Raw genomic sequence first — 19968 nt, 5'->3', positions numbered from 1 at the left:
ATAGGATAAGAGATTGAACCAGCAGGGTAGCGGTTTGGATGGAGAAGAAAGGGCGGATCTTGCCTTCGACACTGTGGACCACCCCCTTCCCCTCAACACACTATCCAACCTTGGCTTCACAGACTCCATCTTCTCCTAGTTCTCCTCTTATCTCTCTGGCCATTCATTCTCAGTCTCCTTCTCAGGCTCCTTCTCCTGCTCCCATCCCCTTACTGTAGGGGTTCCTCAAGGGTCAGTTCTCAGTCCCCTTCTGTTCTCCATCTATACTCACTCCCTTGGTGAACTCATTTGCTCCCATGGCTTCAACTATCATCACTACGCTGATGACACCCAAATCTATATCTACACCCCTGTTCTTTCTCCCTCCCTCCAGGCTCATATCTCCTCCTACCTTCAGTACATCTCCATCTGGATGGCTGTCTGCCATCTAAAACTCAACATGTCAAGATTGAGCTCCTTATCTTCCCTCCTAAACCCTGTCCTCTCCCTGACTTTCCCATCACTGTGGACAGCACTACCATCCTTCCTGTCTCACAAGCCCACAACCTTGGTGTCATCCTTGACTCCACTCTCTCATTCACTCCACACATCCAATCTGTCACCAAAATCTGCTGGTCTCACCTCCACAACCTCATCAAGATCTGCTCTTTCCTCTCCATCCAAACCGCTACCTTGTTGGTTCAATCTCTCATCCTATCCCGGCTGGATTACTGCATCAGCCTTCTTTCTGACCTCCCATCCTTCTGTTTCTCTCCACTTCAGTCTGTACTTCACTCTGCTGCCTGGATTATCTTTGTACAGATACACTCTGGACATGTCACTCCCCTCCTCAAAAATCTCAAGTGGTTGCCTATCAACCTTTGAATCAAGTAATAACTCCTCACTCTCAGCTTCAAGGCTGTCCATCACCTCATCCCCTCCTACTTCACCTATCTTCTCTCCTTCTACAGCACAGCCCGCACCCTCCGCTCCTCTGCCACTAACCTCCTCACTGTGCCTTGTTCTCACCTATCACTCATTCATTCACTCAATCATATTTATTGAGCACTTACTGTGTGCAGAGCACTGTACTAAGTGCTTGGGAAGTACAAGTTGGTAACATATAGAGACAGTCCCTACACAACAGTGGTCTCACAGTACAGAATGTCCCGCCATTGACCCATGACTCACGTCCTACCTCTGGCCTGGAATGCCCTCCCTCCACACATCTGCCAAACTAGCTCTATTCCTCCCTTCAAAGCCCTACGGAGAGCTCACCTCTTCCAGGAGGCCTTCTCAGACTGAGCCCCCCCTTTTTCCTCTCCTCCTCCTCCTCCCTTCCCCATCGCCCCCCCGCCCTATCTCCTCTCCCTTCCCCAGAGCACTTTGTATATATTTGTTCATATTTATTACTCTATTTTATTTGTACATATTTATTACTCTATTTACTTTATTAATGATGTGTATATAGCTATAATTCTATTTATTCTGATGGTATTGACGCCTGTCTACTTGTTTTGTTCTGTTGTCTGTCTCCCCCTTCTATACTGTAAGCCCAGTGTTAGGGACTGTCTCTATATGTTGATGATTTGTACCTCCCAAGCACTTAGTACAGTGATCTGCATACAGTAAGCATTCAATAAATATGATTGAATGAATGAATGAATGAAGAAGCTAATCAGGTTGGACACAGTCCTTTTCTCACCTGGGGCTCACATTCTTATTCCCCATTTTCCTCATGAGGTAACTGAGGCACAGAGAAGTCAAGTGACTTGCCCAAGATCACACAGCAGACTCTCTTCCCTAATTGGGGTCCTAAACAGACAAATAACCAATCAATTAATCAATCAATGGTATTAATTTAGTGCTTACCATGTGCAGAGCAATGTGCTAAGTGCTTGGGAGAGCATAATGCAATAAAGCTGGTAGACCTGATTCCTGCCCAAAAGGACCTTACCGTCTAGAGGAGGAAGCACATTAAAATGCATTACAGAATGGAAAAGTGACAGAGAATAATGGTATGGACATTAGTCCTGTGGGGTTGAGGGTGTGGTGAGTGTCTCGGCTGGTGAAGCCATGTTAAGGTGAAAAGAGCTTCCTTCGATGATCAGAGACTGGTGGCATTCTAGAACTTTCTTGTCCATGATCCTGTCTGGCTGTTGGATATTTAAGTAGAGCATCAGGAAAAGCCCAGGAAACTGTCCCAGAGGTGGCTTAGTGGAAAGAGTGTGGGGCTGGGAGGCAGGAGAGCTGGGCTGTGAGAACTGAAGCCAGGCTAGATCCCACAGACTTAGCCTGTCACATGGACACCTAGAGCAGACTTTATTTTCATTGTCTCCTGGACCTCAAGAGCACGGGGCCCTCAGAGATGATCTTAGCGGACCGTGCCCACGACACGGTCTCCCTCCGTAATTTTCCCCTGCCCAGGGTTCCCTTTCTGGCAAGTCACATAGCTTCTCTGTGCCTCAGTCTCCTTATCTGTAAAATGGGAATTAAGACTGTGAGCACCATGTGAGACAGGGACTGTGTCCAACCCAATTTGCTTGTACCCACCCCAGTGCTTAGTGCAGTGCCTGGCACATAGTAAGCACTTAACAAGGACTACAATTATTGTTGTTATTATTAATATTCTTCATTGTGAGTTTTAGGAAGGTGATTTTGGTCAAATGGTGACCTATAAAGTTAGACTTCTTCTCTCCGCTCCCCTTTTCAGAGGTGGGATGAAGGCAGCTTGCAGCTGTTCACTGGGAGAGAGTTGGGTAGAGCCCTCAATCAGTAAATCAATCCATGGTATTTATTGAGATCTTACTCTGGGCAGGGCACTGAACTAAGCACTTGGGATGGCCCTCTCCACAGGGCAGGGATTTCCATTGAATAGGAGGGTGGACGAGTTGTTTACTGTTGTATTGCCCTCTCCCCAGTGCTAAGAACAATTCTTTGCACTAAGGAAGCACTCAATAAACATCACTGATTGATGGATTGTGCAGCTTGAGAAGATTGTACCCTCACACTGGGTCCCATTCATCTAGAGAAGCCCCTTGAGGGACTCAGGCTTGGACAGTCTAGCTCAATGGCAGATGCAGTACTATTGCTGGATTCTTAGGGCCTCAGACCAGTTCTCAGGGATCTGGGTTCAGAGGCTCTTACCTGTTCTCAGAACTGCTCTGGATTCCTGTTACTGAGCACAGGCCTGGGGGTCAGAAGGTCATGGGTGCGAATTCCAGCTCTGCCACTTGTCTGTTGTGTGACCTTGGGAAAGTCACTTCACTTCTCTGTGCCTCAGTTACCTCATCTGTAAAACGAGGATTGAGATTGTGAGCCCCACAAATGACAGGGATGTGTCAACCCGATTTGCATGTAGCCAACCCAGCACTTAGTAGAATGCCTGGAACATAGTAAGCACTTAAGAAATACCATGATTATTATTATTATAAGCCTTGCTGGGGAAAATGGGACTTACAGCAGCAGCCCAGATGCACCCTTCCCCACCCCCGGACTAAATAAAAGTTGACCCTCAGCAGGAAGTGACTAGGAGATGCAACCCATTTTGTCTTCTGGGGTTAAATTGCCCCCAGCAACTTTTGACTCCTTGGATTAAATTGCTGAGCTCTTTAGCTGCAACCAGCGTTGAACTAATTGACGACTGGCATTCAATCTAACCCTTCTGATCAATCACATTGATTGGTTTTTTTCTCTCCTATTTTCTCAAGTGCGGAGCCGATTCCAGCCCAGCATCCTTGTTGGGGACTGTGAAGTGAAGGTGATGGAGTCGGGCCATCAGGCCCCTGGCTTCTTTTTGGGGTGGGAGTGGGAGCTTTGGGGTGTCTGTTGCTGAGGCTGCTAGCTGAGTGTGCATGTAGAGCAATTAAAGGGAAACAACAAGCACGAGATGATAAATTTTCTCCAGACGCCTTTGAAAGTACCTTAGCCAGCTTCAGAGAAGAGAGGCTATTGATTTTGCTTGACCTCCAAGCTCCCTGAGGTCAATGCAGTGTTTTCCCTATTGGAGACTGATGCATGAAAAGTGGGCTTAGACTACAGTGTCAGCATTTGTATTGTATTCGAGTGGGATCTGGGGCTTCCCCAACTGCCTACAGGGGTGACAGCCCCTACTCTGCTAGACCAAGTCCTTCTTCTCCAAATATCTTGGCCAGGTAGGGATTTAGGACAACACCCAGAAAAAAAGATCTGTTTTCCAACCCAGCCCTAAGGGGAGGTTCTTTGATTCTGCTCCAAACCCTGCTCTATCCCTCCATCGTTGTGTTACCCACTCTTCCCCTTCTGCCCATTCCACTTTCCACACACTCTAATGGCGTAATTCTACCCCAATGACTTCTTTCTTACTGATCTCTCTAGGTTCGTCTTCTTCATATATTTTCATATATATTCATTCATTCAATTGTATTTATTGAGTGCTTACTGTGTGCAGAGCACTGTACTAAGCGCTTGGGAAGTACAAGTTGGCAACATATAGAGACGATCCCTACCCAACAGTGGGCTCATGAGAAATAGTATGGCCTAGTGGAAAGAGCATGGGCCTAGGAGTGAGAGGAACCTTGGTTCTAAACCCAGCTCCTCCACATTGTCTACTGTATAACCCTGGGCAAGTCACTTCTCTATGACTCAGGTTCCTCATCTGTAAAATGGGGATTAAGACTGTGAGCCCTCTGTGGGACAGGGACTGTGCCAACCTGATGATCTTGTAACTACCCCAGTGCTTAGTACAGTGCCTGGCACATAGTAAACACTTAACAAATAACATGATTATTATTATTTTCATTTTTACTACTAGTATTATTAGTATTTCCTCTGTCCCACAGTCAGCAGCAGTGACTTTTCCCACTTAATCAAGGTTGGGGCACCCAGCTCCCTCCCAAGACCCTCTGTGGAAATGGTGCTAGCATTCAGCACTTAAAAACAGTGCTTTGCACATAGTAAGCACTTAACAAATACCATCATTATTATTTTTCTGAAGGACTGCTGGACCCTTCCCAGAACCTCAGAGGTGGGGCAACACCCCCATCGTACCCTGCGTTTTTAGGTTGGGATCTAGAATTTTCTTCATTTTGAACCTCCGGCCTGAGAGAGGAGGTGCTGTTGGAGAGTTTGGTACTCTGGGGTGGACTATCAAACTGCCACTGCGGCTCAGATTGGGTGTCCTGAGTTCACCGAGACATGACTGAAAGGGAAACTCTGCCTCCAAGCCAGTTCCCCACTGTCCTTCCAACCCTGATTCCACAGAGATTGTCCCCATTGGGAATTTTGCATCTTTTCTCAGGGCTTGGAGGACTCTAGTGTACTCTGGTGGAGGACCGACATGGGCGATGGAGAGAGATTTACTGGAGGGCTGTGCCCCAGAGGGTTTTTATTATGTTCTACAGCCCTAGCTGGAATAGATGGGAGTTGAAATAAATTCCAAAATACACCGCTTGTAATTTAGAAAAATTAGTTGTCTTTGGTGCCGAGTCTCTCAGGCATGTACATTGAGTGAACTTTTCCCCTCTGGGAGGGGAAATCATTGAAAAGAGTCCTGGTTCCCCCCCACAGATACAAAATGGCAGACCCCTACCCACTAAATGCTTCATTTTTCCATTCTGTAAAGCCCACATCTTCATTGAAACAGAGGTGCATCACAGGCATACTGGGTCTGTGCCAACACCATGAAGATAGTTCCTTGCCCTTGGGAATAGCTGGGATGTCAGAAGGCAGGGACTGTCATCAATGTTACTTATTGAGCACCTGCTATGTGCTGAACACTGTAGTAAGTGCTTGGGAGAGTATAATCCAATAGAGTTGGTGGATATGATCTCCTCTCACAAGGAGCTTACAATCTAGAGGGGGAGACATAAATTAAAATCAATTACAGATAGGAGAAATGGCAGTGTAAGGAGATGTACATAAATGCTGTGGGGCTGATGGTGAGGTGACTATTAAGTGCTTAAAGGGTAGAGGAGATCCAAGTGCATAGCTGATACAGAAGGCGATTAGGGGAAATGGTGGCTTAGTGAAGGCCCATTGGAAGAGGTGTGATTTTAAGATGACTTTGAAGGTGGGGAGAAGCCAGAACTGATTCTAGCTCATTTTGGTTTCCTCCAGGACATCTCTTAGATTCACAGGAGTAGCTTCGGGATGAGGAGCAAGGCACTGTGGGAGGGCCTGACCAGCTTTGCCCCTAGAATTGAGAGTGAGTGTGTGTGGTGAAGGATGAGCAAGAAATGCTTCCAGTTGGAAGCAGATTCTGGTCTCCTCACAGAGACCGAGGAATGAATGGGGAGGAGGGGGTGGTGGCTGTACCATAAGCAGCCTAATGTGTGGTCAGGGAAATTGTGAGAAATCTTGGCCCAAGTGATTACTTTTCCTGGAGTAGTGTGTGAGGTTGTCCTAGTTCTTACCTGCTTGCCCAGGGCATAGGTGTATTCATTCAGGTAGAAACTGGCTAGGTACCTATAATATTCCTCTGGGTATTGCTCCTTCCCACATAGGCTTTTTCCCCTAGGGTAACCATTCTGGGCCCAGGCCCTCCGACTACCATGTCATCCAAGAATGGAGAGGAGCAGGATAAGGTGGAGGTGGTGGAAGGAATGATAATGGTGAGAGAAGCACTTAATTTAGACTCCGCTCACCATGTCTTGCTGCTGGTTTTGTCTCCAGTGTCTTTCTTTTCAAATCTGAGTTTCAAAAATAGCTGTTCTAACCACCAGCCAAGTGTATCTGTTGAACAGGACACCAGACTATCAAAGCCTGATCTCTAGTCCTGCTGATTCCGTTTCCTGGCCTTCTCGAAGAGCAGTTCTGCCTTGTTGGCGGGAGGATGGGCAATCCAGGGACTCTGGGAAGCCAAGCCCAAGAAGGAAATGACTCTACCAACAGCTGAGCCATCCTGTGACAGTTTCCAGTAGCTTATTTTTGTTACTGGAAGCTGCAAAGCTCCAAGCTCAGAGCCCAAACTTTCACTGCGGTTGAGCCCGGACCCAAGGTCAGAACGATTGAGCAAGGGATGGAGGAAAGGGAAGAGGGTAGGACAGAGAGAAGGGAGATGTCACTCCCACACTACTGATGGCAGGGTCTCACACCTAACCCCATCTCTCCTCCTCCTCCCCAACTCCCAAATCTTACCAGGTGATGTGAAGTCTCAATCAGCAAAAAGAAATCAGCAGGTGAGGTTGCAGCACAGCTGCTAATTAACCTCTTGGCACTGGAAGTGGAGCCTTCCTGCCTGGCAGCACTAATGCAAGATGCATTAATAGCACTTAATGGACGAGGGGGTTGGGGGGGACCCAGGGGTCAGTTTGCTCTGTAATGAAGAAGGCTGCTCTCCAAGGTCTGGCTGGGAAATGGCTGAAACCCAGGAAGCCCGAGATGGGAAGCTGGCCGTCTGTGGGGAGTGGTAACTCGCCCAGTTCTGCAGGAGAGGAAGGGAGAGAATCAATCAATCATATTTACACACACTGTACTAAGTGCTTGGAAGAGTACACTACAACAATATTACAGAGTTGGTAGACATGTTCCTTGCACAAAAAGGACTGTATGCTCACTCTGGGCAGGGAACCTGTCTACCAAACCTGTTGTATTGTACTCTCCCAAGCGCTTAGTACTATTCTCTGAGCACAGGGAGTGCTCAATAAATACCATTGATGATGATGATGATGAGAACAGCAAGATTGTGAGGTGAGGAAGTTGAGGACTGGGAGTTTCTTAAGCTCGTGGAGCTGGTCCCAGGGAGGAGCCCTATCTCTCCCTCTCAGCTTGCCTGATAGGCCATTCTTTAGCCTATGAGTATCTTGCCTGAGAGGCCTCTTACAGGCCACAAGAAATCCGTGAGGTCTGTACCAGCCTTGATCACTGATACATAGGTAACTCAATTTCCTTCTCTGGACATCAGCTTCTGCCTCAAGGAGCAACTCTACTGCCCTCCTCTATACAGCTGCTCTGGAATGTAACACAAATGTCTAGCAGTAATGGTCTAAATTAAGCACTGATTGTGTGCAGAGCTCTGTACTAAGTGCTGGGAAAGTATACAGAGGTGGGAATTAGATATGGTCGGGGGACGGGGCCCCACTTCTAGACTGTAAGCTTGTTGTGGGCAGAGAATGTGTCTACCAACTCCAGTTGTTTTGTGCTCTCCCAAGGGCTTTGTACAGTGATCTGCACACAGAAAGTGTCTCAATAAATGCCATTGACTGAAGCAATTAATCACAGAAGTAGCATAAAAATCAAGAAATATGCCCCCAAATAAAAATCAAAATCAGTGGGTGTTATTGCTAGAGGAGAAGAATGTCAGGCTCTTTGTAGCTCAGAGCCCAAGGCACACTGTAGTCACGCAATTGCTGAAAGGATTTTTTTGGGGAATGGCTATAGTAATGCTCCATTACATTTCACTGAAAGAAGGGTAGCCTCAGAGAAAGCTGGAGTCCTTCACTCACACAAGAGCCCGAGGCATGCAGGGGACCAATTTTTCTGGACTCCTGGGCAGTTTAGCCCGGGGTCAGGACTTTGGTCTTGACTTCTTCTGGGAGTCAGCCTAACTGAAACAAGGGGCAAGGTGGGTCTCAGCCCTTCTTGGGGAGATGGCAACACCAGGGTTCTGCCATTACTTTCTACTTTTTACTGGACACAAGGAATGGTGCAGAACAACAACCGGATCATTGAGAACTGGTGCCAGCAGAAGGAAAATTTGCAGTTTCCTCATTCTGTCCATAGTTCCATCTCTTAGAGACTGAGCCACATGGCTCCACAGTCGCAGGCCAAGGTTCTCCCCTGAAGCAAATGCCTTGCAGAGTTTTCTGTACCACATCTTTGTCCAGTAGAGAAGACCACCTGAATCCTTGTTTTGTTGCCTGTCTACTTGTTTGTTTTGTTGTCTGCCTACCCCTTCTAGACTGTGAACCCGTTTTTGGGTAGGGATTGTCTCTGTCTGTTGCTGAATTGTACTTTCCAAGCGATTAGTACAGTGCTCTGCACATAGTAAGCGCTCAATAAATATGACTGAATGAATGAATCCTCTTCCCCTACAGCCCATGCCAGAAGCACGGACAATTTGTGGAATATGTAGACATGTTCTTAATTCCCTTGTTTCCCATTCTCTCTCTAGATTTCAAGCTTCTCAAGGGAAGGGATCCTGTGTACCAATTCTATTGTATTGTAGTCTCCCAAGCGCTTACTATAGTGCTCGGCATTGATTCAGTCAGCCTGCCCTCCTTGCAAAACAGTGGCTCAGGTAGTTCATTCAATCATTCATTCAATCAATCGTGTTTATTGAGCGCTTACTGTGTGCTGAGCACTGTACCATCACTTGAGAGAGTACAATACAATAATGAACTGATACATTCCCTGCCCACAACAAACTTACAGTCTAGAGGGACTAGGGTAGTTGCTATGGCACCCTGCCCTTGGGAAATGGTTCCTGTGTTGGGCTGGAGGAGAAACACTGTGAGTTGGAGGAGAAGCAGAGCTCTGTTAATCTATCAGTCATATTTATTGAGCACTTACTGTGTGCAGAGCACTGCACTAAACTCTTGGGAAGTTACAATATAACTGAGTTGGTAGTCACATTCTCTGCCCACAAGGAGTTTACAGTGTGGAGGGGGAAAGCTCTGGGCTTCCCATCTGAAATGGTGAAGCTCAGAAAACGTGCAGAATTTCAAAAACGACTCAGCCTGGGCTTGGTAGATTTGCTGTTGTTCTGAGCCCACGGCTGTTAGTACTCCCTGAAGACCTGACATCATTTTGGCCCGATTCCCTCTTCATTATGTCATAAACATGAAGTGGAGTCAAGGTCATTCCATCGCACGTTGTGGTCGTGTAATAGGATTCAACCTTCCCTGGCAGCCTGTGTTTGACTGGTTTTTAAATATCCTCAGGGTGGAGGGGTGTGAGTGTGGGGGCTGGGGTTTGCACCGGGATAAAGGGAAAGCGGGTTCCTGATTTGGGGAACAGATGCATCCTGGATCCACAGGCTGCCTCCTCCCTAGCCCCTTGGGAGCAGAATCAGGATCCTGGGCAAGTGGGCTTTCCCCCCCCAGCTAATCAGTATCATTTTGGCAAGCCAATTTCCTTCCTGAATTTTCTCAATTGATGCTACAGATGGTTCCCCAGCTAATCACATCCGCCCCTCTTTCCTGGAGCCATGGAGACACTGCCATAAGTGGAGCATTTTGTCGAGAGGGCAGATGGGTCCCCAGCGCTCTCTGCCTCAATCGACTGAACTGGAAACAGATTGGCACCAAAGCTGTGGACATGTCCCAGACACCTCATCCTCACTGGGTCCATCAGATACCCGGATTTAGAGACACCATCTTCCGTTGATCCGCTGGCCAAACTTTAGCAGCTCTGGGCCAGACGCCTCTTCAGGAAGCGGGGCTGGCTGGGGCCCTCACACCTGTGCGCTCAGGACCGGCCGCCAGATCAGGACGGACAGCATGTTTACAAGAACGCTGTCCGCTCTTCACCTTCTCTTCCCCACAGAGCTCACGTGCTTTCCGTCCTGCACCCAATTAAGCTAGATTCCAGTCTGGGCCCTTTCTGCTGGTGCCTCCACACTCCATTTGCTACTTTAGACAAACTCCCCTTCCCCCTCTCACCATTTCAGTTCCCACCCTCTGGCTCAGGGGAGACATTTGAAAGGTAACTTGGCAAAGGTTCTGCCACTTTCGTCCACCCTCCTGGCTCTGTGTTTTCTTAGCTGGATGATGACTTTTCTGCACTTAAACACAAAATCCTCTTCCCCTCGACATTAGAGAAATGTCTTTGTCTTCCAGGGAGAGTCGGGGTAAATGGGCCAATGAGGGGAAAGTGGGCAGCGGCAGGAGATTTTTGCCCTGGAAAGAAATGTTTTTTTATTTTATTTTTTTTCATTTTCTCTTTAGGAAAGCGTGTCTGACTATGTAGCTGTTAAGGAATTTAAACAATAATAGCTGAGTCAGCTGCGGTGCTGTCTGCCCAAAGCCAATTGCTTGCTTAGGGATATGCCTGGTCCCTTAAGCGAGTTGTGCTTGGAAAACTACCTTTTTAAAAAAAATGATACTTGTTAAGTGCTTACTACGGGTCAAGCACTGTTTTAAGCTCTGTAGTAGATACAAATTAATCAGATTGGGCACAATTCCTGTCCCACATGGGGCTCACAATCTAAGTAGGAAGAAGAATAGGTACTGAATCCCCATTTTACTGTTGAGGAAACAGGCACAGAGAAGTTAAGGGACTTGCCCAAGTTTGTCCAGCAGGCAAGTGGCAGAGCTGGAGTTCTTCTGATTCTCAGGCCTGTACCCCTTCCACCAGACCGTGCTGCTTCCCTTGACCTGTAAGGAACAGTCCTACTTTAATAATAATAATTGTGGTATTTGATAAGCATCTGCTATTTACCAGGCACTGTGCTAAGGGAGAGGGAGACATTTAATTACCATTTTATTGATGAGGAAACTGAGGCCCAGAGACTGATGTGACTGGCTCAAAGTTGCACAACAGGAGAAAGGCGGAGTTCGGGTTAGAATCCAGATCTCCTGACTCCTAGTTCTGTGCTCTTTCCAGTAGGCCCTGCTGGGCTGGAGTGACCCTGACACAAGTCACCTTTGGGAAACCCAACATCAAATGCTAACTGGAGCTCTAGCTCGAAGCCAGGGTGTGGCTGGAGACTGGAGAGAGAGCTGTCCCATGGAGGATGGGGAGCTGAGGCTGGTGGTGGGCCTGGGTTCTTGGAGGCTTCTGGACAAAGCCCACAAAGATGTTGTGTCTGAAGTAAATGCTAGTAAAAGACAAAACAGATCAAGACTGACATGAGACTTGCTTGGAGGGGCGGGAAGCTGTGCAGGATCCAGGACCCGAGTTGGGGGAGCTGGAAAGAGAGGAGGTATGCTGAGTTGGTTGCGGGGGATGGACGGGCCTGTTCAGAGTAGGAGGATGGCCAGGTGCTTAGAGTTCCCTGCTTGGGGGGAGCGGCAGAGAATCGGAGGCCTGGGTCTCCTTGGGAGCTGGTGATTTCTCTGTGTCCATTAATGTGATGTTGGTTTTCATTCATTCATTCAATCGTATTTATTGAGCGCTTACCATGTGCAAAGCACTGTACTAAGTGCTTGGGAAGTACAAGGGGTCTTGGGGCTGGGCCTAGTCCCAGGAGGGAGAGGGTAGCGAAGTGAGAGCTTTTCTTGTTTTGGGAATTATTGAGACCTTATATGATCTTTACATTTTATGTAAATTCTTCCATTGTGAAGGAGGGATGTCCTTTTAATTAGTAATGGTGTCAAAGGGGGGCTAGATTAATTATTGGAAATCACTAGCTCCAGATGGTTTTAATTTTCCCAGCGGGGTACTGGCATCTCTTAAGGTGTTTTTTTTTTATTAAAATCGGTCGGGATATTATTCATACATGTTATATTTTAGAGGCAAAATGGTCTGTTTGCTCTGGATCCAAGGAAACAACACAGAGGAATGTGATTTAGGGATTTGTGTTACAAAGAAGCAAGTTGCTTATCATTAAAATGGGATTTATCTTTGTAAAGGAAATGGGGAAAGGGAAGAAGGGAGAAGAGAGAGGTAGCAGTCCTAGGGATATGGCCATGGGCTAGAAGCTTCGGCTTTTCAGTCTCCAGTCCAGGCTAATCTCTGAGAAGCAGCATGTCCAGTGGAGAGAACACAGGCTTGGGAATTCACGGATCTGGGTTCTAATTCAGGCTCTGCCAATTACCTGCTGTGTGACCTTGGGCAAGTCACTTAGTTTCTCTGTGTCTCAGTTTCTCATCTGTAAAAAGAGAATTAAGTACCTATTCTCGGTCTTACTTAAACTTTGAGCCTCATGTGGGACAGGGACTGTGTCCAACATTAATTTGCATTTATCCCAGCATTTAGAACAGTGCTTGGCAGATAGTAAGCATTTAATGTAATAGTACTACTACTACTACTACTAATAATAATGACTAATGTCTTGAATACTTCCTGACCGCCTCAGAATGGGATCCTCAAAGACTCCAGTCTCCTCCAGAGTGCCACCCCCTACCATCATAAATTGGGAGGGGGGCTCTGGGCTCTGTCAGGGAGGAGCTGTGGTCTGGGAAACCACAGGGTGGCTGAAAACAGTGACTGTCCCAGCTACTCTGTCCCTACACCCAGACAAATGTCCTCCTTTTCAATAATCAATCGACCAGGGCTATTTATTGAGAGCCTACTGTGTGCAGAATACTGTACTATCTATCAGTGGTATTTATTGAGCACTTACTGTGTACAGAGCACTGTACTAAGCATTTGGGAGAGCACAGTACGACAGAGATGGTAGACACATTCCCGGCCCTTAATGAGTTTACCGTCTAGCCTGGGAGACAGACAATAATATGAATGAATTACAGATATTGAGTTTACTGTCTAGCGGGGGAGACAGACAATAATATGAATAAATTACAGATATGTGAGGCTGAGCATAGGATAAATATCAAGTGCTCAAAGGATGCAGAAATAAGTGCATAGACAACCCAGCAGGGAAAGGGAGTCAGGGAAAAGAGAACTTAACCAGGGAAGGCCTCTTGGAGGAAATGTGACTTTAATAATGCTTTGAAGGTGGGAGAGTGGTGGTCTGGTGGATATGGAGAGGGAGGGAGTGCCAGGCCAGAGGGAGGAAGCAGGAAAGGGGGAAATGGAAAGATAGACAAGACTGAACGAAGCCCAGTGTACTTGGGAGAGTATCGTAAAGGCCAATATCCCTGCCGACAAGAACCTTGCAGTCTAACTGTTGGAAGATGACACACGATTATTTACAAATAGGAGGAAAAAGAATGGAAAGATGGACAGGTGAATACATGTTTACCTAATCTAGTACATAAATTGATATGTTGGGTAGGGACCGTCTCTATATGTTGCCAACTTGTACTTCCAAAGCGCTTAGTACAGTGCTCTGCATGCAGTAAGTGCTCAATAAATACGATTGAATGAATGAATGAATGAATGTGCACGAGAGCCCTGGTAAATGAAGTGGCTCTGAGTGCCTAAGTGCTGAGAGGGTAATTGAAGGTTGTGACCTGGAGAGAAGGAAATTAATTGGGGAAGGTCTTCTGGAGGAGATGGGATGTCCGGAGGGATTTGCTAAGCAGGGACCGGGTTGGAGGGAGGGAGCTGCTCTAAGGTGTTTTAGATGTCAGTCTCAGGAGATCTGATTCAGAGCAGAGGGAACTGCAGGACGACCCTCCCCAGGGGGGTCCACAGCCCTGTCACAGTCTCCTCCAGTCGTCATTGCTTCTTTTTCCTCCACTACTTTCCATAATCACTTGCCTGGGGCCATTACCCACCTGCTGGGGGCTAGGGTTGGAGGGAACGGACTGAATGGGCCAAGTTTTTTCAATCTGTCTCTGATTTAGCCACTGATTTTAGTTGTTTAGACTGGAGTTGGAGGGGACGGGGGAAAGGGTTATGTGCACTCTGGCAGAAGGGGAGAGGGGATCCAGCCTCTTTCCTCTAGCTCCCCTAGTCCTCGGCTTCATTCTTCTCTGCTGTTAATTGGGGCTCCCACACAGGAGAAAGGGGGGTTGGGGGGGGACATAAGGAGAGAAGAGGGAGGAGAGGGGCAGAGGGAGGGGGAGAGGGAAGGAGAGGGGGGAGGGAAGGAGAGGTAGAGAGAGTGAGGAAGGGGGAGTAGAGAAAGAGAAAGGGAGGGGGGAGAGAAATGATCTCCCAAGTCAAAGGGCCAAATGGGAAGATGCTGGAAAGTCTGGCCCAAGGGGCCTTGAGGATGGAGGGACTGGGGGGAAGGGTCTGGGCCCAGGAGAGAATGGCCAGGCTCACCTCCTGATATGTTGAGCTGCTGTTTGGTAACAATGCCTTTTCTCTTCTCCCTTTCCAAGCCCAGCTTCTAGTGGAAACAGACACATTTGGCAGTCAAGTCCGGATCAAAGGCAAAGAGACAGACTTTTACCTTTGCATGAACAGGAAAGGCAAGCTCGTGGGGAAGGTAAGTGTTTCCTATTAATTCATTTGTAATATGAGCACTACTTTTAGCAGTGCCTGTGAAGCCGTAATGATGTGTTCAGAGCTCTGCCTGTCAGCCCCAAATGAAAAGCAGGACGGGTGGAATGTGGAATTCTTAAAGCCGAATGTCCCTTTATCACTGTTCTTCCTTCCCCACTTCTCACCCACCCCAAAGAACCATAAAACCAAGCACTTCAGCCAGCCACCAGGATTTTATTACTGCTGTGTGGGATAAGCACAGGTTTCTGTTTTACAGTTGTGTAGGTTGATAAAAGGAGTATCCATTTTCCAAACAATTGAATGCAACAATGTATGACCTAACTCTCTTTCACCTTTGTGGTTAGAAATGGATCAACTCACCAGTGTGTGTATTGCCTGTTTTAATAATGGTGACAGAATATATTGTAGCAAAGCTAATATTGAACTCTGAATGTCTTGTTCATTCATTCAATCAATCGTATTTATTGAGCGCTTACTGTGTTCATATCACTGTACTAAGCACTTGGGAAGTACAAGTAGGCAATATATAGAGACGGTCCCTACCCAACAATGGGCTCAAGGTTCTAGCATTATCAAAGGATTTTATTACTTTGGATCCCTGCACAATAGGAGCATGTAACAAATTACAGCCAGTGTGCCTTTGATGAAGTTATGTTGTTTATAAATTCACTTGTTTTTGTAATTTACACCATTTCTCTGAGTTACTGGTCATTCCAGCATCTCCATGATTACACAGTAGATTATTCAGAATTAAATCACTTCCCCATGCACAATAACCAAAGATTACCCAAACCCGGGCCTGTTGCAGTGGGGCAGAGAAAGATAGGCTGGCTGAGACTGGATGGACAGCAGGTGCCATGCTCTGGAATGCTTAATGGCAGGCAGCTATTCTCAGAAAGATGAAGGTTGGGCCCAAAATCAGGGAAATGTGTTACTTGATGGTGCTCCTCTTAGCCATTCTGTGTGGTTTTCATTGAGCAACTCCTGTGTGCAAAACACTGTATAATAATAATGATGGCATTTGTTAAGCGCTTACTATGTGCCAAACACTGTTGTAAGCACTGGGGTGGATACAAGGTAATCAGGTTGTCCCACGTGGGGCTCACAGTCTTAATCCCCATTTTACAGATGAGGGAACTGAGGCACAGAGAAGTTAAGTAGCTTGCCCAAGGTCACAAAGCAGACACATGATGAAGCTGGGATTAGAACCCATGCCCTCTGACTCCCACACCTGGGCTCTTTCCATTAAGCTATGCTGTATCAAGCCCTTGGGAGAGTTCAACAAAGGAAGAGGATACAATCCAGCCCAAGGACCGACGTTCTAATCCCTGCTCTGCCACTTGCCTGCTGTGTGACTTTGGGCAAGGCATTTAACTTTTCTGTGGCTCAGTTTCCTCTTCTGTAAAATGGGGAATGTGTCCGTTTATTGTTGAGTTGTACTCTACCAAGCACTTAGAACCCGTACTCTGCACACCGTAAGTCCTCAACAAATACAACTGAATGAATGAATATCTGTTCTCCCTTTCACTTAGACTGTGAGCACTGGGACTGTGCCTGACTTGATTGTCTTGTTTCTATCCCGGCACTTAGTACAGTGTGTAGCACACAGTAATGCTTAATAGGGAGCATTATAATTACTACTACACCATTCTTCTTGCAATGGAGACAGAAAAGTCTGTTTCGTCTGTTTCATCTTTTTCAGCTCTCCCTCTCCTGCAGACTTCAGAGCTGCCTTCATGGCCACCCCCACTCCCTCTCTGACCCCTTCCACCTGCCCCCATAAGACTGTAACAGCATGTCAGGTTTTGGTGAACATAATCAAGAACCCTTTCCTGGGGAGGGGGAGAATTCATCTTTAACAGTCTCTGGAAGAAATAGGCTTCAGACACACTGCCCATATCAACAGCTTCTTGGGAGAGAAAAAAAATAATAGTATGCAGTCTTGATGTTCAAAAGTATGTTTTTAATTAGTCCTTGGTTTCAGCTGTGCCTGCGGCCAGGCTTGTGGGAGGGACCACTGCAGTGTCTTGCACCAAGCCTGCTAGTGTTCAAACTGCAGTGTGCACCAGGCACCGGCCAACTCTCCTGTCTCCCTGGCCCGGTCAGCAAACCCAGAGAGATGTTCCAGCAGCCGGCAGCCATGGTCTCTTGGCAAGGGAAGACCCTGGGGCAAAAATGACTTCTTCCCAGCTCATTTTCTATTGCCTTTCGCTGTGGAATCCCTCACACCCCCAGCATATGCCATCCGGCTTTGTTCTCCTTCCCACTCGGCATTTTGGGACTCTTCCCAGTTGAAAACCTGCTTTGAATTTAGTGCTTTTTGTTTCCCATAATGACTTACAAAGAGCAGGACAAATCAGAGCAGGTTGTTTCCCTGCTCTCCCAGGGTGGCCAGGGACACTTGCCTTTGCAGATCCCAGCCCGCCTGCTCTCTCCACCTCTTTGGTCCTCGGCAGGTTCCTGCCCAAAGCGACAAATCTCTGAGGTCAAAAGAGCAGCCTCCCCCCCCCTACCTTCGTCTGGTCAGACTGCTTTCACGCTGATTCCTATGATTCAAACCTTCCACAGGAGCCGTCCTCAAGATCGTGAAGTTTCCTGTTTCCAAAATTCCTGCCCGCTCTCGGTCATTAATATTGGTGCATTCACAGCTGGCTCTGGTGGAAGACGTTGAAGCAACGAAGCTTTTCCTCCTTCCTTTTTCAGGTTCCCTTCTTCCCTGCTCTCCTTACCCTGCTTGCCCTCCAACCTTTGATTTCTGATTTGCCCCCCACCCCTCCTAAGGGGCAAAAGGAATAAGGGCATTTATAAGAGGTGGAGGAGTAAGGCATTTATTGAGAAGCTACAGAGTGCAAGTACTAAGGACTTGGAAAGAACACCAGATGCTCAAGCACATTCTCTGCTCACAAATTTCCCCTGTACGGGGGGAAATGGACATAGAAGTAATGAGAAGGAATGGAATCAGAAAAAATTGAATTTTTCAAAAAATATACGTACAAAGGTGCCTTGTACTCCCCCATTCCCATATCAGGAATTTATCTTCATGTCTGTCTCCTCCTCTAGACTTTGAGTGCCTTGAGGGCAGGGAACGTAACTGTCAACTCTACTGTGTTCTCTCCCAAGAGCCCAGTGCAGTGCTCAGCACACAGTAAGCACTCAGTATATACATATGATTCATAAGGGCAATACCTGGCTGAGTGGTTGATGAGATTTGGGGTACTGATGATTAATTGTAGGGGCTTGTTGGAGGAAGTGGAGCTTTTAAGGGAGCTTTGAAGGTGGGAAGGGTTCAGGCCTGGAGGTTTGGCCGGTGGAAGAAATCCTAGGCAGTAGAGACAATGGGAGCAGGGCATTTAGAACTGGGCGAGATGGGAGGGATACATCTGGAAGTCCCCTAAGGATGAGCAAAAAGTGTGAGCAGGGATTAGTGGGTGAGCAGAGGCAACATGGTGTAGAGGGCTCTTAGAGAACCTTTAAGTCAATGATAGTGGAATAATACTAATAATACTACTATTCCCCTTTCTAGACTGTGAGCCCATTGTTGGGTAGGGACTGTCTCTATATGTTGCCAATTTGTACTTTCCAAGTGCTTAGTACAATGCTCTACACACAGTAAGTGCTCAATAAATACAACTGAAAGAATGAATACTGCTAATAATAACTGTGGTGTTTAAGCCCTTACTTTGTGCCAGGCACTATACTAAGCACTTAGGTGGGTACGAGCAAATCAGGTTGAACACAGTCCCTGTCCCACATGGCGTTCACAGACTGTATAGTTGAGGTAACTGAGGCACAGAGAAGTGAAATGACTTGCCCAAGGTCACGCAGCAGGCATGTGGTGGAGGTGGGATTAGAACTCAGGTCCTTCTGATTCCCACTAGGCCACTCTAGTTCTGGAAGGAGTGAAAGGAGATGAGCAACCTATGGAGGGTTTAGAGGACAGAGGAGATATGTGCTGAATGATGTTTCAGGAAGATGATCCAGGCAATGGTGTGGAATAAAGATGCAAGAGAGGAGAGACTGAAAGCAGGGAGACCAGCACAATAATCCAGACATATGATGGGTGCTTGAAACAAGTAGTGGCTGTTTGGAGGGGAAGGCAGATCTGTGAGATGCTGAAGAAAAATTGGCAGTCTAGCAGAAGATTGGATGGTGGGGTGTCAAAAGAGATGGTGATATTGGGAGGAGGGGCAGGTATCGGAAGGAAATGAATTTGGATGGCCGACCAGCACATTAAATTCAACTAGTGAAGATGTCCTGGAAGCCAGAACAGTGGTGGGATTGGACAGCTGGGGAGAGTTCGGAACTTGAGAGGAGTGGGAGTCACCTGCATCGAGTTGGTAGCGGCAGCCATGCGAGTGGATGTGTTCCTCAAAAAAATGAGTGGAAAGGGAGAAGAGCAAGGGATAATAATAAATAATAATAATGATGATGGCATTTATAAAGCCATGTACAAGGCACTGTTCCAAGCACTGGGGAGGTTACAAAGTGATCAGGTTGTCCCACAGAGGGCTCACAGTCTTAATCCCCATTTTACAGTGAGGTAACTGAGGCACAGAGAAGTTAAGTGACTTGCCCAAAGTCACACAGCTGACAGTTGGTGGAGCCAGGATTTGAACCCCTGACCTCTGACTCCAAAGCCCATGCAACTCAGAGTTTTGAAGGACAAACACTCTTAGTGCTCTGTCGTGCCGCCTGTTCCTGGCACAAGCGTTGTGAGGGAAATGCCCCAACTTCTGAAAAATGCAACTGTCCTGTGCCTATTCCAGTGGCTTCTCCTGCTGTATCTGTGCTGCTGTGCCCACCTGCCACTTAGAATACTAGGTGCCACTTAGCTGAGCTTCAGTGAAGACAGTGGTTGGAGAGGGGTGCTAGCTATGGTAGGAACTGTGTCCTCTCATGTGCTCCACACTTCTTCTCAGGGTGCGACCCAGACCACATTTGCCATAGGTTTGGCATGGCTATCTTTGTGAACGCACTTCCTCAGTCTGTGGTTCCAGCCTGCAGACCTCCTCTGGTGGTTCTGGCCCTGCAGCAAACTCTCTCCTGCCT

The 19968-nt window shown here is 47.2% G+C and overlaps 1 protein-coding gene across 1 annotated transcript in view; it reads left to right on the top strand.

The window, feature by feature from the left end:
* The window catches only part of FGF18 (fibroblast growth factor 18), a 51912-nt gene that overhangs the window by 18104 nt on the left and 13840 nt on the right, over nucleotides 1-19968 (top strand). Inside the window, exon 8 of the mRNA XM_038771674.1 lies at nucleotides 14796-14902. Within this exon, the coding sequence (XP_038627602.1) occupies nucleotides 14796-14902 (107 nt within the window). The remainder of the gene's footprint in view (nucleotides 1-14795; nucleotides 14903-19968) is intronic.

Source organism: Tachyglossus aculeatus, chromosome X1 (genome assembly GCF_015852505.1).
Source record: "Tachyglossus aculeatus isolate mTacAcu1 chromosome X1, mTacAcu1.pri, whole genome shotgun sequence".
Lineage (NCBI taxonomy): Eukaryota > Metazoa > Chordata > Mammalia > Monotremata > Tachyglossidae > Tachyglossus > Tachyglossus aculeatus.
The sequence above is the reverse complement of the archived record's forward strand: the minus strand, read 5'-3'. Positions and strand labels throughout refer to the sequence as shown.